This window comes from Trachemys scripta, chromosome 9, assembly GCF_013100865.1.
Source record: "Trachemys scripta elegans isolate TJP31775 chromosome 9, CAS_Tse_1.0, whole genome shotgun sequence".
Lineage (NCBI taxonomy): Eukaryota > Metazoa > Chordata > Testudines > Emydidae > Trachemys > Trachemys scripta.
The window spans coordinates 100,558,232-100,581,308 of NC_048306.1; the positions used below are offsets into that span (position 1 = coordinate 100,558,232).

Consider the following 23,077-nt stretch of genomic DNA (forward strand, 5'->3'; position numbering starts at 1 on the left):
CTCATCTGATTGATATATGCCCAGGCAGAGGGTACGATGTAGGGGTTGGCAACCTTTCAGAAGTGCTGTGCCAAGTCTGCATTTATTCACTCTGATTTAAGGTTTCGTGTGCCAGTCATACATTCGAATGTTTTTAGGTCTCTTTCTATAAGTCTATAATATAATAACTAAACTATTGTTTCAGAGTAGCAGCCGTGTTAGTCTGTATCCTCAAAAAGAAGAACAGGAGTACTTGTGGCACCTTAGAGACTAACAAATTTATTAGAGCATAAGCTTTCATGGACTACAGACCACTTCTTCGGATGCATATAGAATGGAACATATATTGAGGAGATATATACACACATACAGAGAGCATAAACAGGTGGGAGTTGTTTTACCAACTCTGAGAGGCCAATTAATTAAGAGAAAAAAAGCCCAGTACAGACAGTTTGATAAGAAGTGTGAGCATACTTACAAGGGGAGATAGATTCAATGTTTGTAATGGCTCAGCCATTCCCAGTCTTTATTCAAACCGGAGTTGATTGTGTCTAGTTTGCATATCAATTCTAGCTATCAATTCATATCAAAACTATTGTTGTCTGTAAAGTAAATAAGGTTTTTAAAATGTTTAAGAAGCTTCATTTAAAATGAAATTAAAATGCAGAGCCTCCCCAGACCGGTGGCCAGGACCCGGGCAGTGTGAGTGCCACTGAAAATCAGCTTGCGTGCTGCCTTTGGCACGCGTACCATAGGTTGCCTATCCCTGATATATATCATGCCTTCCTAGGTGCTGGCCACTGGAGGTGGGATACAGAATCTGAAGGACCCAATTGCCTGATACTGGATGGAAATTCCCAGGTGTTTCTTCCCCTTCTCCTCCCCTCCCCCCCAAACAACAACAATAACAACAAAACCACAGCCAGTGCAAATTCACTCCCCAAAACAGCATAACTGAGGGTTTGTCACAGAAGGGCTGCTGAGAATGCCTGATTTTTTGGGCAGAAACAAAACCCACCTCTACAAAGTGGATTGCATTGCTGCTGATTGGGATGGTCTGCGCCTTTCCCTGTGTGCCTGACGCTGTGTTGGTTAGTTCCTAGCCATGTGGCCTAGGGCTGAGGTAGCTAGGACCCATGTGGAGCAAGTTGCAACTTGCAGGAGGACTCTGGGGCTGAGGCGTTCTTGATAGGAGGAAGACCTGCGGGGCGGGGCTCGGTGAGTAACTCTGAGCTGATGTGATTGGTCATAGTCACTTCCTAAGGGGTGAGCTCTTGGAAGTGAGTGTGTGTTAGCTGCTGGCCTGGGCGCGTGGTGGGTCAGTGGCAAACAGGTTTGTGCATGCAGGGAGCTTGGCAGAGCAGACAGTCTGGTGGGTTGATAATATGTATTGCCATTGATACGAGGTCAGGAATAGGTGCCCCAATTGTGAGCAGTGCCTAAGGGCAGGTGGGGCTTGTGGAATCCATAGGTCAAGGCTACGAAGGATCTGTTGCATGTAGCAAAGTGAGTGATTTCTTCTGCTTCCCCGTCCATCCTGAGCAGGGGCTCTGGGCATTGCTGAACACCTTGATCCATGGGATGAAGGGGTCAGGAAGTGTGGCAAGGGGAGCTCAGGGTTTAATGCTTATCATCCCCGTTTTCTTTGGCATCCTCAGGAGCGTGGGGTGTGGGTGCAAGGGCTCGGGAAGAGGCTGGAGCGGTAGCTGCGGAGTGGGTAGGCGAAGCAGGCAAGGGGAGGACTGTCACTCCTGTTTCTGCTCAGTGGGGCCCTCACCTGCCTGAGGCCTCTGGATCTTACTGTAATAAAGTGTGATGGGCTAAGTTATACCAAGGTTTGCACAAGTGCTCTTGTCTTCCTCCTCCCCCACCTGACCCACAGAGCATGTGAGTCTGCTCTAGTGCTCAGCCTCAGAGCCTGGTCCTTCACATACAGCTGCAGAGACTTCTGCTCTGAGCTCTGGAGATCCCTGGTTCAATACTGGACAGTGGTTGTCCTGCTTTTTCCCTTTAGCATTTGTACAAATCTAAATAAAGGGACAGCTTTTTCAAAAGCGTGTGTGCTTCATCCAGTCTTCTCTTGGACCATGGGAGGCCAGGTTGTATCGAAACTATAAAGCAAAAGAGATTGCAGCCCATTTTATAAAGCCATCTGTTCCCAAGTGCTCTCCTGAGGGGTTCTCGCTGTAACCCAGTCACAGTAATGGTTCTTAGTGGGCGTGATGGCTTTTACCGGAGCTCTCTTACCAGTTGTCCATAGGACCTTCACTTGAATGCCCCCTGCTAAACGGAAAGCCCATTGCTAGCAATTCAAGGTACTCTTGTGGGAAAGCTTTGCTGTCCTCAGTGGAGTTGGGGCTGCTTAAGAGTGTGATGAGTTTGACTCTGAGAGAGAGAGAGTGTGTGTGTACTTTTGCATATGAAAGTGTTGTATTTTCTGCCTTTTGGGTGCTATGCATTAATGTAATCTTTAAACATTGAATTTACTTGGGCTTCTTTTTTTAACAAGAAAAATGAGATTAAAACAGCACTTTACATCTAATTTGAGCATGTGCGATCACAATGCTACAGTTGTATTAGGAGCATAAGCTTATGCTCCCAGTACTTCTGTTAGTCTCTAAGGTGCCACAGGACCCTCTGTTGCTTTTTACAGATTCAGACTAACACGGCTACCCCTCTGATAAATGCTACAGTTGAAATTGTGAATAGTTCTAAAGCAGGAAAAGTACATATGCTTTTAAACCAAAAAATGGACGAAAGTTTTCTCAAAATCACTGCTTTTGGCCCAAGATCAAAGCTACAGTATAATCCATTTATTATTTACATAACAGTACTGCTTACGGGGCCCCGTTATACTAGGTCTTGTGCAGACACCTGTTAGAGGCAGTCCCTGTGCCAAAGAGCTTACACTCTAAATAGACAAGACAGACAGATGTAGGAGTGGAAACAGACGCAAGTTAATTTGTCCAAGGTCACACTGCAGGTCAGTGACGGAGATGGGAACAGAACCCAGATCTCCTGGTTCCCAGCCCGGTACTCCGTCTCATTTAAGTGCAAAATATTGTGGTGATTTATGTGAGGATGACATAAAGTTTGGTTGTAAGATTCCATCCAATACAGAATTACAGGGGAGTGGGCGGGTGGGTGGGGGATGTCTACCATAACATGAGAGGTGATCTAAGTCTCTCCCTTCTAAACATGTCCCCAGTATCAGGAGATGCAGATTGTACAGCTAAGAATGTTCCAGACATTTAGCGTGACTTCCTTTTTCTCACAATCGATTCAGTTTATGGGTTTCTGAGTAGTTTAATCGAGGATTCAACATCATCTATTTATTTATTGTAAGGTTTGTGGAAACTCCAGGCCATTTCTCCTGGACAGAGAGTTACTACCGATCCACCATGTCCCAGAGCTCGCAGACAAGAGAATTCCTGAGTCCAGAGGTTTTCCAGCAAATCTGGGAATTCCTGGAACAGTAAGTACCAGCAGACAGAGACTGCTGCAGACAGGCATTTGTGGGGCAAGCTGTCAGGGTGGCTCAGAGAATTGGTATTGTAGATTCCAGAGTCCTTTGTGTCTAGGTGACTGCTAGGGATCTAGCCAACTCCATGGTGACTCATGGTTACTGGGCGGCTGCTGGGGGCACTGAAGCGGGTCTCAATTTGGTTCATGGTGGACAGATGCCCGTTTCACGAGTGGCTCGGTAGAGAGGCTGTGGACTGGCTGGACATGGGGACACGCTTTTCCCCCTAGGGGGAGGCTGAGAGAACAGACATGGGACAGATGTTAGTCACGTGGCCTAACGCATGACTGGGAGGTGCTCGGACGCTACGATGCGGTATAAGAACCCGGAGAGAACAGAACTGGGCACTACGCACCCTCAGGAGGGCGGCCATGTCTCATCAGGTCAGGGTTGAGGCAGGTTGATGTGGGAAGTTTGGGGCAGTTGCTGGGCAGAGCTTACTTCAGTTCTTGCAGGGCGACGAGTAATACTAGCAGGAGCGGCCTCAGCTGTTTTTGCGGATCCAGGGTGGGAAATGTTTTCAGTGCCCCCCCCAAGTGGCCGAGGCCCCCCAGAAAGCTGAGTGGCGTGGTGATCTGGCTCCCCCTAGAAGTTGGGGCCTAGGGAACTGCCCTCCAGGGTTGGTCGTAGGGAAAATGGTGCCCTGGGTGAACTTGTCCCCCCGCTGCATCCCCTGGGCTTCCATCCACCCCCCAGCCCTGCTGTCTCCCTGGGTTCCCCCACTCATTCCTCCATCCCTCTTGGCCCCCGCTGCCTACCCCCTCTCCCTTCTGCAGCCTCACACCCTAGGCCTGCCCTGCTCCTGGCCTCTTGACCACGGTGCCCTGGGCGGTTGCTAGGGTTGCCAACTCTGATTGAAGCTATTCCAGGAGATTTTTTTTCCCCCCAACATGACTAATGTCATTAATTGTACTGTACCTATTAAAATCTCCCGGATTGCTTTCAGTCATCACTGGGAAATTGATGCCGATTCCGGTAGATTTCCGGCCAATCCGGGAGGGTTGGCAACACTAGCAGTTGCCCACCCATAATGATGGCTCTGCCACCCTGCTCATCTGCCCTGCCTATTAGATTTCTTGAAGTAAGGCCCCCCATCGGTAACATCCACCTCTCCTCCCCTCTGACTCCTCCCCGCAATGTGTCTCCTAATGCCTAGGCGCTGCTCTGAGGGGAGGAAAAGTCTGGGAGATCAAGGGGTGAGATTTCAAGAAGTTCCTGGTCTCAGCCAGGTTGGGAATGATGAGAACGCCCCTTCCCCCCAGTATCGATCCTTTGGTCCTACCTGGCTCCAAGACGTGCGGAGGGGAGGGGAGGAAAAGTGAAGAGGTTTTAGTGAAACCTTCCAGGGAGGTTTGGGTTGGGCTTGGGTTTCATTGGGATGGAGCTTCTGGGGAACGAGGGTGGACGATGTCCCCTTCTTGACACCCACTGTTGGCTTTGAGGCATTCACCACCATGAGCTCCCTTATTCCCCCATACTCGGCGTAGGGGTTCTCGGTGCTACCAGCTGGCAGACGCTTGGCTGTTGGGTGAAATTCTGGCCCCACTGAAGTCAAATGGGAGTTTTGCTGTCGACTTCAGTGGAGTCGGGATTTCGGCCAATGTTTTTAATGACGCTCTTTTCTTCCTCTTAGGCCGATATGTTCAGTTCAGCCGATCAACTTGAACTTCATGGACGATACCTCAGACAATGGCCCTACAAACAAAATAGAGATTAGTATGGATTGTGTCCGGATGCAGGATGCGGATGGGAGCGACCCCATGTGGGTGAGTGTGCGTAAGCGTTTGCACTGGGCCCTGTCTATGCTGTGGCAATAGCCCTGGTTCTGAACGGCGATCTGACAGGCCTGTGGCTAACCCTTGCAGGTGCTCGCCCTGTGAAAGGCCTCGCTCCCCAGCACTGATCTCAGGAACCTGCTCTCTGCACCATGCCTGGTGGCCCTGCTGGTGGAGATGTTTGCATTTGTGTTCTGTGGTGCCTCTGCTTTGAAGCATTGCTGAGTGAGGGGGGGCAGAGTCTGGGAGTGCAAACGGAAGGAAGGGCCGAGCAAAGCAGGTTTTGGAGGGATCGGAGAGGGAGCTCTCTGCAGCCGCTGGTTCTGGCCCTCCAGCCAAAGGCTTTCTTCCCTGCTTACAGCACACTTATGTGGGCTGAGGGTTTAAACACTGGTGGCTGCTGGTATCCTGACTACACTGACGCTCCCACTGGTGCCTTCACCAAGGGAGCAAGAGTAAAGGGGCGACAGCAGGAATTCTTTAACAGGACAAGCAGGCTAGTGTAGACACCGCCTGAAAACTTGGGTCCATAGCCTGGTTACTGCTCCTCCCCTTTCCCCATCTGTTCAGGCAAGAGTAAACGGCGAGTCTAATGAGATTTGGCCACCACTGTGTTTCACCCGCACGTTTGGTGGTGACATGCAGAGGAGGCCTTGGTGGTGGCTGGTTTATTTGCCTCTGATGCTTTCTCTTGGCAAGTGTTCTGAGGGCTGATGGTTCCATGTATCGCTTTACGGGCTGGAGAGGAAGGTTGTAGAGTGTGCTGGATGTGCCCAGCTCCTGCTTCTGCGGTAGTGCCATCTCTTCTCCTTGACTAGTAGGCTCTGTGCCAAAACTTTCCCCACAAGCAGTTCCTTTTTCGTTACGTTACAGCTCGGGTCTTTTCCCCCCTGGACTTATGATTATTGCTAGTGTCAGCAGAACCAGGTTCCCCACCCCCTGTATTCCACCCACAGAATCCATAACAGTTAAGTCACCAGATCATTAGTGTTCTTTTAGGCTAATCTTACAGGTTTCTAGTGCCACAGCAGTCCACCATAGTGGCCAATTCGCATCCTGGCAATGACTGTCGTGCTTGTAATTCAGAGGCATGAGTCAATGACCACAGGGGTTTCCAGGCCTTGTCCCAATGCTGGAAGGTAGAGGGATTGTCCCATCAGAGAGGGTATGTGTCACTCACAAAGCCCATCTGGGATGGAGATCCTGCCTCCACCACCCACGAGGGGGCAAAGTTTGGCTGTTTACTTGAAAGGCTGTCCAGCTCTGGTAAAATGGTGCCCTTAGAAAGTTCCTCCAGTCTGAAAGACTCACCCTGTTCTGTGGGGATTCCCCGTCTATAAAATGGGAAAATTCGTTAGAACTAAGCTGAATCGCTTAAAAGCATCGGCTGTATCTTTGCCAGCTTCCCTCCCACGTCCGACTGGTTGAGTTCCTTGTGGCTTTGTTACAAAAGCCCGCACAACTCTGCTTTCTATAAACGCTTGGTGCGGCGCTGCGTTAACGTGACACCGCCTTGAGTCCTTGTTACAAGCTTCCCTCTCCTGTGTGATGGCTCTCTGCCGCCCTTTGGAAAATCCTGTCTCCTGCTGGCTAAAGAGCGTTGCAGTCCCTGTTCACAGTGCAGCAGAAAAAGGGGGGCCATGCAGCCTTCGCTAGGATCTGGTTTTCTTGTTTTTGGTGGCTTTGATCTCCACCCTTAAGGGCACATATTTTCCAAGCTTCACGCAGGGGCTGGGTTGTGTGATTTTTCATTAATGTTAATGAATGTCACGGGGATACATCACAGCATAGAGCTTTGTTGACAAGCTGCTTAATGTAATTCCGTGTAACTTGGTGCGTGGCTGTTGGTTCAAGCCCTTTAAGTGCTGCATGCCCCTGTGTTAATTTATTAATGTACCAGAGCCTTCCAGTAAAGGAGAACAACTCCTTCGTTCAATCAAGTGCTATACAAAAGGCTTTACAAAGGAAAAAATGCATCTCAGACCTGTGCAAACAGCCTGGTTTTAAAATAGGGAACGTTCTTTCTCTCTCTCCCCCCTGTTAATTAGCAAACATCACTTGACGGGCGACAACGCCGCATTGCAGAGAACTTGGTGTTTGCTTTGCTGTTTCTGGGGCGCGCGGAGGCTGCAGCTTGCGCTGGCAGAGAATGTGTAGCCTCAGGGCAGGTGTTTGCCATTGTTGTGTTTAATCTGAAATACCTTCTAACCCTGTATCTCCTCTCTTCCTGCAGATAGCTGCAGGGCAGTAGTTCTCCTAGCACCTGTCTCTAGCGTAACCTCGGCCATGTCACTTGAAGACACGATGTGCTGTGTGCATCTGATCGGAGCGAAAGGGTTGAAGAGGGCAGATAAACACAAAGGAATGTAGTGGTGGTGGAGGTGCCATATGAGACTAAGCTTAAAACAGAGCGATCTTTAATATATTGTCTTATGGGAAGATAAAGGCCAGCTTTCTGGCTGCATCTAAGAGATTTAAACTGGGGCAAAGTAAATAGATAAGGGCTTATCCAAAGCCAACATCTTTCGTTGACTTTCCATGAGCTTCAGAGGAGTTCTTTCTTTCTTTCTTTCTTTCTTTCAGGTACCTGTAGCTTATTAATTTTGACTCCAATTAGAATTCTAAATTAGAAGCACCATCATAACACCAGGGCGCTTGGGTGTTGCGATAATTAAAACTCTCATTCCTTTACTCTAAGGCTTTCCGTCCAATTGATTTAATGTGGAGTTTTTAAACGGAGGATAGGAATCCCTGAGCTCAAAAAGGGCGGCGGGGAAGGGGGGAGAATACAGTACAATAACTGCCCAGAGTTCTGCTGCTTTGAAAGTGTCTGTCTCTAGTGCACGGGACTATTACTCTTCGATATTGTTTTAAGGAGAATGTCACCTCTGGACATGTTCGCTAAACAGACCCGCAGGCTGACTGTCTGCTCCAGGGCTTTCTGTGCTGTCGCTGTGTCCCAGCAGATGGGCAAAGACTATTCGTGTAGTTTAACAGAGCTGGGGGCTTTGCAGAGAGGTACAAGGCCCTGCCTAGGAGCGTTGCCCATGTAAAATATGTACATGGCACGAGGTGTTCGGGTGCTAGAGAGGGCGGAGAGAGGGGGCATCGCAATCCGATCACATGGTTACTCGGGATAGGCATGTGCCACCTTTGCGGGGCAGTTACTCAAGAAATAAGTGACTCTTACAGTTTCACCAGAGAGGAAGGATGGTTCAGTGGTTAGGGCACTGGCTGGAGTCCTAGGTTCATTTTCCCAGCTGTGCTGTAGACTTCCTCAAGGACCCTGGGCAGGTTGCTTACTCTCTCTGGGCCTCAGCTCCGCAGTGTAAAATGGAGATTGCCGGACTTTCCTGGCACGCAGGGTGTTCGGGGGATAAATCCATTCAAGATTGCGAGGTACTCGGGTACTGTGGCAATGGAGCCGTAATAAGTACCTTCGATAGCCAGGGCGTCCTGGAAATGCGGAGTTTTAAGGAGGGATTTAGTTGAGAAGGGGGCTGGCTGCGCTGGTCCTGCCGAGATGCCGTGCTTCGTACCTTTCTGAGCTTGAACGTGAGGTCTCCTCCCCGCTGTCCTGCTTCAAAACCAGCAGTAACTCCTCGGCTTAAGCAAGGTGTGCAGGAGTGCACGACCAAGCTCCCCCGAGACCGAGTCCTGCCGGGGGGGGGGAGGGGCGGCACATCGGGGAATGTTCTGGGCAGAGGATGTGGATTCCTAGGTGCTAAAGCCGGAAGAGACTATTATGATCATCCGGTCTGACCTGCATTACACAAGCCAGAGAATTTCACCCAGTGATTCCTGCATCCAACCCAGCACCTTGCAGCTGAACCATAGCAGATCTGTAGAGAACAGAATTACAGAGGGGGCAAAAATTCGGACCTGGACTTTCCCACAGCTGGGACGTGTTTGTGTCCCGTCTGCAAATGGAAACCCAGGGAGCAAGCCCTGTGTTGGTTTATGTCAGTCGGTTGCATTTGTAATCTAAAAAGGAAACAGAAAATGGAGAGAGATAAGGGGGGAAAAAAATCCTCTGTTCTTAGTGGCAGCTGGCTGAAAAGGAAGCAACGTCTTCTCCCCCGGAACCCAGACCTCCCATTCTCCTGCTGTGTTTTACAGTAGAAATGCCCTGTCCTTGGCATGCTGTTTTCATAGAGGCTGGTGACTGGGGCTCTGCTCAGATGAAAGGGAGCTGGAGGTGGCAGAGTGGGGAGCAGAACAGGATTTATGGGGTTGAGTGTGAAATAACCCAGGCAGCATCCCTTCCCTTTTCCCCCTTCTGTCTTGTGACTGGGTCCCCTACACGCCCCAAAGGGAATGTCCTCCTTTCCACTGCGTTTCTGAGACCGGTAACACAGTGGAGCCAAAGCTTGACTTCCCAAGAGGGTAGGAGTGGGCGGAGATAGGGGGACAGGGGATTCACGCGCGGACGGCTCTGCGGACGGGTACTTTGGATTGCCCACGTGTTTCACACGTAGAGCAGAACGCTATAGCCACAAGCTCCTTCCATCTCCTGGGTCCTGTAGCTTGTGTTTCATCTGGACAAAGCCCGAGAGAACTGCTCTGGTGTCGTTACGTAATACTGTGCGTAGCAGGCGTGCTGGTGGTATCTCCTGTCAGCGGCTGCCTCAGTCTATTGCTAACGGTTAAGAGGGTTGTTCCGCTAGCCCGCATGCTAGAGACCCATCTCGCTTGGTGCTGAAGGCCCAGCTGGGATCTCTGCTGCTCGCTGCGGTGGCTGGACTCCTCATTACAATAGCCCCTCATCCTGGCTGTACCTGGCCGCACCTGGCAGGGACATGAGTGCTCATCACAGGATGGTGTCTCTTGGATGTAATGTTGCTCCTCCCATCAATTGGCCAGCTGCGTGTTATCAATAGACACAGAAACATGACCAAATGCTTCTGAACTACAGCATCACGTGTGCTCTAGACCAGTGCCTCTCAACCTTTCCAGACTACTGTACCCCTTTCAGGAGTCTGATTTGTCTTGAGTACCCCCCAAGTTTTACCTCACTTAAAAAGTACTTGCTTACAAAATCAGACATAAAAATGCAAAGGGGTCACAGCATACCGTCTCTGAAAAGTGGCTGACTTGCTCAGTTTGACCACATAATTATAAAATAAATTAATTGGAATATACATATTGTCTGTACATTTCAGTGTATAGTATATAGAGCCATACAAACAAGTCATTGTCTGTATGAAATTTTAGTTTGTACTGACTTCGCTAGTGATTTTTATGGAGCCTGTTGTAAAACTAGGCAAATATCTAGGTGAGCTGATGTACCCCCGGAAGACCTCTGTGTACCCCCAGGTTGAGAACCACTGCCCTAGACTGCTGGGGAGCTCTCCAGCGGCTGGTACACCATCCGTGTAATACCGGTCTCTCTCTGGAGAACTCCTCCTAGCGAACTGCCTAGCACCCTGTTTAAGTCATCTTTCTTTGAAACAGTTCACTCTTAACCTGGAAAAACTACTGTTTCCACCCCCGCCCTTGAACTGGGAATTGGCCAGGGAGGGGGTCTCTCCTGAGGGCCCTGGTAAACTCTAGCCACTGGCAGCATGAGTGCTGTAGCTAGGGAAGGTGACTCCCTCTCCCTCCGTGCACATACCTTCTCTGCATGCCCCTAAGCTAGCCTTCCTCCTTGCTGAACCAGTTCAGCAGAATGCCTTTCTCCCGGCAGTCTCCTTGGCCAGAGCTTTCTGAGCGGGTTCAAAAAACAATCCCTGTCTTTAAATCCATCTTTCAGCCTCTGTGGAAACCAGGCTTTATTGCTGGCCGAATGTTCTCTGCTGGGCATTTGTGCACATGTTGGCAGCAGAGGAGGTTTTCGCAGTTGCAGTGACTTGCATGGCGTAGTCCTCGAAGGTGTGCTGGTGCTGCACGTTCTACCATACCTGCCACAAAGGGTTCGTCTATGCAGCAAGTAACTGCGCGGCAAGTCAAGGTGGGACTCCACAGCGCATCCGCTTCCTGCGCAGGAACATCCCCCATGGACATTGCTACAGGACAGTGAAAGTCGCAGGGCTTTCAGTGCACTGTAGCATGGTCCACCCAGTGAGCTGGCGTGCGGAAGCTGGGGCATTGTAGATTCACACTCGGGCTTGCTGCGCAGTTACTCGCTGTCTAGACAAGCCCAAAGAGAACTGCTGCAAAACTCTCCTGGGATTTACCCTATAATAACAGGCCATGAGATCCACAGTCTTCACACAGTGGCCCATGCATCTTCCCTTCCCCTAATCTTGCCACCTGTTCATATGGACTGTGTTCCTGGCTAATTGCAATCCTGCATCACTGGTATAAGAGCAATCAGAAGACTGGTTAGCAAACTGATTGTAGGTGCAATGTGGGATTGTGGATGCTGCATGAGTAGGTTTGCAGCCATTAAAAAGGGGTGGGGGGATGTTTAAGTTATTGTTAGGTTTCAGGGTTAACGCCTATTCATCTCAATGAGAGCAGTTAATCCTCCTTCCCCAGAGATTGTTTCCCTCTCTGCAGACTCTCTCAGGCAGCAATAGAATCATAGATTTATAGATGATTAGGGTTAGAAGAGACCTCAGCAGGTTATCTAGTCCAGCCCCCTGCTCAAAGCAGGATCAACCCCTAAATCATCCCAGCCAGGGCTTTATCAAGCCAGCCCTTAAAAACATCTAAGGAAGGAGATTCCACCACCTCCCTAGGTAACCATTCCAGTGCTTCACCACCCTCCTAGTGAAATAGTGTTTCCTAATATCCAACCTAAACCTCCCCCACTGCAACTTGAGACCATTGCTCCTTGTTCTGCTTCACCACCCTCCTAGTGAAATAGTGTTTCATCAGTTCTTCTTCAGAAGATTCCCTTAGGAACCCAAGAAGCTTGAAAGCTGAGAGTTTTGTGTTTAAGTTCTAACTCCTCTAGTAATGGGGTCTGCCACAGGAGTCCCGGTATGCCATACTGCCACTTACTTGTGCAGCCCAACCCGGGTTGATTTCTGAACTCAGCTGTTGATCAGTTTATGGCTTGCAGAAGCCCATATAATGATTATCCAGGCAAGGTAAAATGTACCTTTTCTATGCCAGTATAGGAACTACAGTCCAGGACTTGAATCCCCTTTTGTCACTTGCTGTACAGATAAGTAACAAAGAAGCCAGTCTCTGCCCTACATGTCAAGTAGGACTCAGGAGGCAACAGATACTTAACTTTAAAAACATGATCAATCCCAGTGATCTTAAAGTTAAAGTTCAGCACATGCTTTAAGTGCTTTCCCGCGTAAGAACCTTAGCAAGTGGAAGACTGAGGGCAGCTGGCAGAGGTGTGAGATTGAAGGGCAAAGGGGAGGTGGCTGCATGCAAAGGGGTGGCTGCTTTCTTGGGGTAGTTGGCTGCATTCTAGGGGTAGCTGGCTAATACAAGACATACACCAATTGGAGCTAAGAGGCATGGACTTACAAACATGCCTCCTGATTTTTTTTTTTTAATTGCAATAGTTGACTCAGATGTGTGTGTGCTTCCAGAGGCAGCAACTGAAGCTGCTTCGTCACAAAAGGGCTGGGGATTGGAAGAGAAATGCATTATGTAGCAAGACCAGCATGCTGGGTAGATGAATCCAGATGGCTTGTGTGGTCCTCTTTTTCCATCCCTAAACATTCCGGGATTGACCGTGGAAGGATAGATGGGAAGTTTGCAGACCGTTCAGACATTTGATCAAACTTTTATTTGCACTGCTATCTGGGTTCATGCATGAAAGGGTTTCTGAGGCTTGCCAAGTTTTTATTCTTCTGCATGCAGATACATTTGTTTAGTGAAGGTTGAGATTATGCAAAAGTATTCCCGTAATGAGCAATCTTTTCCACTTATTTTATTCATCTGTGGTGCCTGTGACCTCCCCTGCAACTCCTGTCTTGTTTTCAGTTGTATTTGTGAGCACTCCCCATTCAGCCTTCGCATTTTAATATTACTGAGTGTTTATCTTCTGCAACATATGTACCTCCAAACTCTGCTGCTCACCAGGTTTGAAATACCTATATTCCATGGGGCCGTAGGTTCAAATCCAGAAAGGATCAACTCAGCCCCTTCTGAGGCAGATACATTGGATACTAAGAGTCTTTTCATGGACTCCAAAGCTTCCGTGGCGCTTTTGTTGTTGCTGTTAAAATGTGTTTGCAAAGTTTCCCTTCCTCTCATTGATGTGTTAGCTGTCTGGCTGCTGCCCAGAGTCAGTTGCATTTCTGTTTGTAAAGAGCTTTGGGGACGAAGGGTGCTCCTTATGTGTAACAATATTATCACTTTCCTGAATTCTTATTGGTACACCTCTACCCCAATATAACGTGACCCGATAGAACACGAATTTGGATATAACGTGGTAAAGCAGCGCTCTGGGGGGGGGGGGCTGCGCACTCCGGCGGATCAAAGTAAGTTTGATATAACGCGGTTTCACCTATAACCCAGTAAGATTTTTTTTTTTTTGGCTCCTGAGGGCAGCGTTATATCGTGGTAGAGGTGTATTGGAAAAATTATCTTGAAAGTTTTATTCAGTATTGAATGGCTTTGGATTTGACGTGGACCTAAAATTATAATACTGGGTTCAGATCTAGGGAATTCCTGCCAGCCTTCCTTTGGATGACTTCATGGATGCATTCCTTGTGTGGCATGTACAGTATAATATGCTGAACAATAAAAATGTTACATCTGACTGCAAGCTCCTTGGGACAGGGACTGTCTTGTCTCTGTGTGTACCGACTGCACCTTGCACACCGTGTGCGCTTCTGGAGTGCAAACGATCATAAATAAAACTAACTCCAGTTAGCCAAGAGCACCGTAGGTGTTCACAATGCTTTATCCAGTTAGAGTAGCTGCCCTGAGGAGCTGAGAGTCTAATGCAGTTTCATAAAATGCAGTAGGATTAAACATCAAAGAGAGAAGGGAAAGAAGATGGTGGGAACACAGCATTCAAAGCAATCTCAGGCCTCCTCTTTGAGTAGGATGGGTTCAGAACATCCCTGGTGGATGTGGTTGGACAAGGTAATTTAGCTTTGCCAGTCTGGGGTCAGTGTGGGAACGGTGAGTTGAGTGCCCTAGCTGTCTTCTCTGGAGACTTGGCTTCAGATCCCCAGTTTGTGGGGATTGGAGGAGTTGCTGTTCTAAGGAACCTGACATCCTGCTTCTATGCAAATAGCCTACCACAAAAGAAGCAACCACCCTCCAAAAAACCTAATCTTCCTTGAGCAAGCAGGATAATCTCCAAAATTTTCCATGCTGCTGCATGTGTTACAAAGCAATAACACTTTCCATCTTCAGAGGGCTACACGAACATTAATTTGAAGTGATCTTGATCTGAAAGCAACGTGCTCTGGGTGCTTTTGCTGCCAGTGTCTGGAAACTAGCAAAGAGGAAGCTTATACTGTTCATATAAAAAACTTTAATATGCTGCTGTCTGTCCTATTGGTACGATCCATTCCCAGTTGTGAAGATTGTTCCTGTTATTTCTCTTAAACCTTTTAACTGGGTTAGAGCCCTTAAGCAGTAAATACCTTAGTTGGCCTTAGGCAATTGAAGCTCAGACAAACCACTAAGTGTAGTAGTACACAAATATAAGTGGACCGCAGCCATCCTGTTTCTCCTATAGTTTGTTTTCATTCGTTCGTACTTGCCTTGTAAATTCATGTGGGGCTGGGGTGACGAGCAGGATGCTTCCTCATCGCTAGCCTGGAATTAGAATTCGCAACCCGCTTGCCCAAATCAGATTTCGTGTTCAAAAAGCGATATTGGCATGACCTGAGTATGGCCAGAGCATGAGATCAGGCTCCTAGCTTTGGGTCAGGGAATAGAAACAGGGCATCCAGCCTCTGTCCAGGATATGGGTTCATGGTGCAGTTGGTGTTTTATCCCTTTAGTCTAGTCCATTGTTGTCCTGATCTCTAACCTACCCTGCACAATGCTGTCTGTTTCCTTTCTCCCAGGGATAGGCAGAGCTTATTCCTTGCCACTTTGTAATGGAGACTCTGTTTTGAACCATTAGGATCTTTCTTGTGCCCCCTGAGGATGTTGAAGCAGGAGTGAGAAATGTATCCTACATAGCTAGCGCTCATGCTCCATGTCATCTGTGCTCTGCCAGTTGTCACCTGCCCCTACTTTGGCTCCTGTACCACCTTCCACACGGTGCCCGGTGTGTGGCTTGACCTCCCTGAGCACTTCTGCAAGGCACCCTCCCTGCCTACGTTGAAGTTTTTCTTGGCAACCCACTCCAGCCATTCTGCCAGAAGTGAATCTAATTCACTTGTATTGTTCTTTTAATCTCTGTTTGAGGTACCCTTCCATCTGCCCTGAGTGTGAGATCCTTGGGGTGCAGGGATGCCTTGTGTCCGGCAAGCATCTCTCGCATATTGGTGGGGCCCTACCTAATTTACGGTCCATTTTGGTTGATTTCATGGTCTTAGGCTTTTAAAAATAGTAAATTTCATTATTTCTGCTATTTAAATGTGAAATTTCATGGTGTTGTAATTGTAGGGGTTCTGACCCAAGAAGGAGTTTTGTGTGTGTGTGTGTGTGTGGGGGGGGGGGGGGGGTCACAAAGTTATTGTAGGGGGAGTTGTGGTACTGCTACCCGTACTTCTGCACTGCTGCTGGTGGCGGTGCTGCCTTCAGAGCTGGGCGGCTGGAGAGCAGCGGCTGCTGGCTGGGAGCCCAGCTCTGAAGGCAGAGCCGCTGCCAGCAGCAGCGCAGAAGGAAGGATGGTACGGTATGGTATTGCCACCCTTACTTCTGCGCTGCTGCCTTCAGAGCTGGGCCCTTGGTCAACAGTCGCCGTCTTCTGGCCGCCCAGCACCCAGAATGGTGGCAATACGTGACTCCCCCCCCTAAAATACCTCCCCTCCCCTGCAACCCTCTTTTGGGTCAGGACCCCCAGTTTGAGAAACTCTGGTCTCCCCCGTGAAATCCGTGTAGTATAGGGTAAAAGCACACACAGGACCAGATTTCATGTTCCATGATGTGTGAAATTTCATGGCTGTGAATTTGGTAGGGGCCTACCTATTGGGCTCTATTGTAAATAGGCCCCTGGGCCCAATGTCCATCTCCCTGTACTAATGCAGGTTTTTTCTCTATATGGGACCTTACATCCCCCAAAAAGTTCATCTAAACATCCGCTTGTTTGCATGGTCAGATCGTTCCGTTCTGCCTGTTGAGTGCTGCATTCTTTTCTCCGCTATTTCAGAAGGAGACTGCTAGGCTCGTCCTGCCACTACCGCACAACGGTGAATTTGGTAACTTTTAAATTAACCAGGGAGCAAATTTAAGACGGCAACAGCAGCGATGGTAAATCAGTCAGTGTCAGGAGTAGATTAAGGAGCGATTGTGGCCTGTACTAATTCAACCAGCTCTGAGGAACTCCTTTGTTTCTGAGTACCTGCAGTGAAATCCAAACGTCCAGACCTGCCTGTACGAAAAGGCATTTTCCATTGATAGGCATATAATCGCATTCGCTTTAAAATATGGATTCGAACGCATTGCAGAAGATAGTATGTGAACATCGCTGTCTGTTTTGCTATATGCTGTGTGACAAAGTTCCTCCTCATCCTTGGTGGGTCCTGCGCTTATTGGCGGATTTGCTCGCTTCACGGATTCACCCTGTGGGTCAGGAAACAGTCCAGAGACCTTCCCCTCTGGTAGAAGCTATAGGCCAGGTCAATTCCTCCTGTGTTTGATCAGGAGTTGGGAGGTATGGGGGGAACCGGGGCCCGCCCTCTACTCCGGGTTCCAGCCCAGGGCCCTGTGGACTGCAGCTGTTTAGAGTGCCTCCTGGTACAGTTGCACGACACCTACAATTCCCTGGGCTACTTTCCCATGGCCTCCTCCCAACACCTTCTTTGTCCTCACCACCAGACCTTCCTCCTGATGTCTGATAACGCTTGTACTTCTCAGTCCTCCAGCAGTATGCCTACTCGCTCTCAGCTTCTTGCACACCTCTTGCTCCCAGTTCCTCACACACACTTCCTCTCCCCCTGGCTTGACTGGAGTGAGCCCTTTTATAGCATCAGAGGGGGCCTTAATTAGTGTCAGGTGCTTAACTGCCTCACCTGACTTTTAGCAGGTTAATTGGAGTCAGGTGGTCTATTAGCCTGGAGCAGCCCCTGCTCTGGTCACTCAGGGAACAGAAAACTACTTATCCAGTGGCCAGTATATCTCCCTTCTGCTACTCTGCTGTTCCCAACTGGTCTGGGTCTATCACAGCTGGTACACTAACAAGAGCTTCATCTCGCAAGACTAAAGGAATAAAGTAAAATGAAAAAGGACATTGACATGAAGTGGAATTTGTTAAATTAACGTAATTATGGGGAGAAAATGCAAAAAAAAAAAAAAAAATTCTCCTGGGTTTGACGTTTCTCCTGGGAAGGCCTCCTGTTTAAACAGTTGAACATAGGGATTGAACTTTGAATGTTGGTTTACAATAGTACCTACAGTGTCCTAGAGGTTTTCCTAATGGAGCTGAAGGCAGGGTCTCTGCACCGAGGAGCATGTGATTCAAGGACAGACCGAGGTCAGTGTAATCCAGGAGACAGAACACAAGTCTGGGATTTGAGACCTGTTCCCACCTTTGCAGCTGACCTGCTTTGTGGACTGTTGGCAAGGCACTTCTCCTCTCTGGGCCCGTGTCCCTTCTCATTTCTGTTGTCTCCTCTATTTCGGTTGTTGTAAGTTCTCCAGTGCAGACGCTTGCTCTGACTAGATGAGGTTATACAGTGTCTGGCACGGTGGGGTCCTAGGCTAGGCACTGGGGTAACACAGCACATGAGAGGGGTTGAGGTGGTGTGTGGGCGAGTATTGGCAAAGTGAGGCTAAGTTAATATATTTATGCTCTTCCTGAAGCCATAGTGATAAAATACACTTCTTGGATGCCCTGTATTGCAACAGTCCCTAGAGAGGCTCTGGGCACTGAGTTGTACTGAGACTTTACAATTTAAGGAGCGAACAGGAGACAATTGGTGGATACAATAATCAGATTGGGGGAACACCTGGTAACAGTGAGATGGTTCCAATTAGTGTAATAAGCACGAAAAACCCCATAGACTTCAGTGGAGCCAGGTTCAAGAGGAGAAAGGCACACTGCAGCTGGGAGCATGCGTCCCAGCATGGGTAGATGGATGCGCTAGCTCCGCTCGCGCTAGTTCACTAAAAATCGCCGTGTAGCCAGGGTGCCCGGGCGGGGCTCGGTTTAGCTGGCTGAGTCCAAACCCACCCGCCTTCTCCCCAGCTGCAGCGTAGACATACCCTAAGAGAGCTAAAATCATTGCAGCCGATGACTCTTCCTTTCTTTTTTGTATCGGATTGACAAATGACTGGTAGGTGGAAAGTTGGCCAAGCAGGAGGCACTGGTTTAAAAACAAATCCATTGCCAGAACTTTTAGATCAGCTGTGCATTTCCTGTAAGCAATCTGTAATTTATCCCACCCTCACTCTCCTGGCTTCTCCTTATCGTGTATAAGTGACACCCGTTCCCTGACTTATGTAAGAGAAAACCTGAACTTGTCAACAGTTACTCTTTATTTTTAATAAACCAAACCAAACTAAAGAACTTTCTCTAATCCGTCACCACCCTCCGCTCTTCCTCCTTCTCCTTTGTTTAGATTATCCTTTCTTTATCCTCCGCAAGAACCTGCATCTCATGGCACGACATATATATCAGTGCCATTTGTTACGGCAGTCTTTTGTGTACATGAGGGAGGCTCTTGTGAGAGCGACTGGCGCGGCATAACTTCTCATGAGCAGTGTGGCTTGAATGGGAAAAATCTCAGCCTTGCAACTTTGCAATCATCGGGTTGTTTCCCTTTTCCCAAAGGGCCTGACATGTCATTCCATGTCTGCAGGGGGAGTGTGGTTTAATGGTTAGTGCAGGCTGGGGAGTCAGGTGACCTGGGTGCTCATCAGGCAAGTCCGTTAGCTTCTCCGTTTCCATTCTCCACCATCTGCAAAATAATTGCCTACCTTTCAGCAACGCTGGATACTTAATGCATTAAATGTTTGCGGAGCACTTTGAAATCTTCAGATGAAAGATGTGACCGGGCGCCAAGTATGATTACTACAGGGGCAAAACTGCTGCTGATGTCATGGAGGCTTTGCCTGCAGAATCGCTAGAGTTGGGCCCCAAAAGCCTATTTCAGCAAAAAATAGGGCTTATTTCCATACGCTAGCTCTCACTGCCCTTTTAAAAGTTCCATAGTCTTGTGGTGTTTTCTGTGCAGCGAAAGCCTGCCAAGATTTTCTGATCAGCTTGTTTGCAAAGATCTTTGCTCTCACCAAGGACTTGTTATCCTTTCAGACATGATACACTAGTTAGAGCAGGGGTGGGCAAACTTTTTGGCCCGAGGGCCACAGCGGGGAATAGAAATTGTATGTTGGGCCAGCAATGCTCACAAAATTGGGGTGGGGGTGCGGGCTCTGGGATGAGGCTGGGGATGAGGAGTTTGGGGTGCAGGAGGGTGCTCTGGGCTGGGACCGAGGGGTTCGGACAGCGGGAGGAGGATCAGGGCTGGGGCAGGGGTGCGGTAAGGGGTGCAGGTTCCAACTGGGGGTGTGGGCTCTGGGGTGGGGCTGGGGATGAGAGGTTTGGGGTTCAGGAGGGTGCTCTGGGCTGGGATCGAGGGGTTTGAAGAGCGGGAGGGGGATCAGGGCTGGGGCAGGGGGTTGGGGAGAGGCTATGCGGTGCAGGTTCCAAGCCACATGGTCTGGCCCCTGTGCAGGGAAATGGAAAGGAATGAAGACCTTGCGTAATCTTGGCTGCGTAATTGAGCCGTTCTAGAGGAGTGTCTTGCTCCTTATTAAAAAGGGTTCAACAGCTGTAGGGCAACCTCCTGCGGGGCTGTGCCTACCTTCCTAAACCAATATTGCAAATCTGTTGTGAAGGAACTGGTTTTGTTTCACAATTTTCCCCTCTGCAGTGTTATCTCCCAACACGATCCCATTAACACTCTAATTAGCCCTTGAGGCATTCTGTGGAGATACCAGGCTGTAACAGCTCAAATAGGCTGCGTGTGCAGATGTTTACCCAGGGTCAGAGGGCAGGCCTGTTGTGACAGCCAATTGGGGAAAGTGTACTTCTTTGGGGAGGGAAAGCTGAGAGATCCTGTGGGTGTCAACCAATTGCAGAGCTGCTTTGCTACCTTCAGTGAGTCTCAATTTTTCCTCTGCAATTTGCAAAAGTGATTGTGTGCGCGGCAGGTTGCCAGCAAAGTGCAGTTTGAGATTTTGTGAAGGGAGGAAGGAATGCGCTGCCTTTTTTGAATTTTAAAGACTCTGGGACACACGGCTTTAAAAGCAGTCTTGCCTATTACACCCACCCCTAACCTCTTAGTCCCCCTGCCAATTCTTGTGTCCGTCCAACCCCATTTTCCTGTCATCCAATTGTGTTCTCTACCCTGTTGCTGTGGGGGAGAGACACATGCTTGGTGTACTGACTCTACACCAAGTTCTGTCAAGTGCACCAATGAAGAAAATGGAGAGTGGCTTCCTCTAATCTCTTTGAACTGTAGCCATTGTCGGTCCTGATCCTACAACTTCTTGTGTGGGCCCAGCAGCCTGTCCACATGTGTAGCCCTACTTAAAAGAGTCTACTCGTGCACCAAAAGTTGCAGGATCAGAAGATGTTACTAGTAACACTAGAGGGTAAAGTGCTTTCTCCCAAAGGTGTCATCTTTCTGTAGTTGATTAGGTCTTTTTTAAAAAAACAACACACAACTTAAAGAAAAAAATCTTTGGGTTACTCATATTTCCTTAGCTCGGTGGTTTTCAACCTGTGGTCCATGGACCCCTTGGAGTCCGCAGACTATGCCTAAGATTTCCAAAGGGGGCCACGCCTCTTTTGAAAATTTTTAGGGGTCCGCAACCCATGCCTTAGATGGAGATATTTCTCTTGTGCTTTATGCTGTTTCTTTACTTTTTGCTCTTCAACTTGGCTTGAACAAGGAAAATAAATTGGTTGGGTTTGCTTCTGTTTCTAGTAAGTTTCACTTCTCAGTTTGCATTTGTATAGTAGGGTAGGGACATCCTTTCACGAAAATTTTCACTGGGGAAGTAAACTTGTGAAAATATTTCATAACTTTTTAATTCCTCCGTCCCCCAACTATTTAATAGTGTCTCATTTTAAGCATTCAGCAGTTATCCAAAGGAGGTAACAAACCAATGTCGTTTCTTTTTTCCTTCCTTTAGCTAAACCTACATTTGTAAATGCTGCTGAGCTGAGCTGGTTTTACCATTCTCCTGAACAGCTTATCCACATGCTGATTTGTGAAATTAAGTGGGGAGGTGTGAGGAGTTTTCACTTTGATCTGCAGGAAGTTCAGGCTGAACCACCTAATAGGCGCACACACACAAACGCAAACACACCCCTGCTACAAGAACTTGCATAATCATTTAATTGTATTGTCATCAGGCTTCTGAGACATGTCTGTGACACTTGGCATTGTGGCTGAAAGCAGTGTCACTTTAGACTTCGGGAAGGGATAATGCTACAGTGAAGTCTGATTCTTAAACAACAACAAACGTGTTTTAGAATCCACTCCACGCTATCTGGACAGCGGGGAAACAGGAGAACTTGAATGAAGAGTGTGACGTGGCTGATGTCACATATACATTCACATGCAGTACCAGGACTCTGGCTTTAGTAATGAAGCTGTGCAGTGTGCTATAAAAGCTAGAAGTAGTGTACTTTGGATGACGTGTTAAATCAAGGTCTCTTCTGAGTATGCGTATGATGTCCATCCAGGTAAAATGGCTTCAGATGCTTTCTAGAAAGACCAAGGAATGATGCTGTCAGTATTCCAGCTCAACTTTCAGAAGTGACTAGTGCGGATTTTTGTGCCTAAATTTTGGGATGCCCAGACTGAGACCCCTTATAGGGTCCTGACTTTCAGAGGATGGGTGATTGGCACTTTCTGAGAATTGTCTCACTTAAGGTGTCAAGTTGAACATCCAAAAACGGAAGTGCTAAAATCACATCACTTCTGAAAGCTTAGCTCAGCCTCTTGGGCACTTTGGGTTTCCCTACCCCCTTCAAAAGAACAGATTAAACTGGAGCAAAACCCCAAAGTATTGAACAAGAATATTCTGACCTTAACACACACAACATCTCCCCTTGAAAATCCCTCTAGAAAGCTGTGGTCTGTAGATAAGTACTTCGGTAGCATTCACTTTCCTTCAAAGGGGCTGCTAAGTATATTGCTGCATGGGAATCTAATCAGCGCTCATTTAGAGGCAAAATCTCCTCTCCCCCCCCCACCCCCCAGTTAGTTCTGCACAGCCAATAGGGGATACAGGAGGCTACGCTGTATTCCATTCCGTCTCCTGCGTTGTCGTAAGAATGGTCCACTTGATTCAGATTCCAGAAGGTTTATTTCTAATAATAACATAAGAGGCAAAATAATCAAGCCTTGATCTTTCACTGCCTGGGGGCAGGGGGAGGGGGTACAAGCTGCCAGTTTAAGGGAGAGGGCGGGGGAGGGGGCAAACATCCTGTAACCTGAGCGTATTTGATCTGAAGCAGTGAAACCATAAACATGAAGACAGGTTTCAGAGTAACAGCCGTGTTAGTCTGTATCCGCAAAAAGAAGAACAGGTGCCACAAGTACTCCTGTTCTTCTTTTTGCATAAACATGAAATCCCCACCATGCTGTGTGTGAAACACTTTCCTGACTGCAGCCGTTCTGTCCCAAGGGAGCTAAGCATTTATGTCCCGTGGTTACAGTTTGAGGCCCTGACTCACCGTCATACTTGTGCATTCCATGTGACGCATCAGATTGCCTCATGCCACAGCGGTGTGTGTCTGCCT

General features: G+C 48.4%; 1 protein-coding gene across 2 annotated transcripts in view; it reads left to right on the forward strand.

Moving 5' to 3' along the window:
* The first annotated feature begins 3,341 nt into the window (after window positions 1-3,341).
* TP63 (tumor protein p63) overlaps window positions 3,342-23,077 on the forward strand; it is a 112,280-nt gene continuing 92,544 nt past the window's right edge. The window contains exons 1-2 of one of the 2 annotated variants that reach the window (XM_034782591.1): window positions 3,342-3,454; window positions 5,136-5,268. In XM_034782591.1, coding sequence (XP_034638482.1) covers window positions 3,381-3,454; window positions 5,136-5,268 — 207 coding nt within the window. In that variant the 5' untranslated portion in view covers window positions 3,342-3,380. The remainder of the gene's footprint in view (window positions 3,455-5,135; window positions 5,269-23,077) is intronic. The other variant, XM_034782589.1, reaches the window with a different exon arrangement.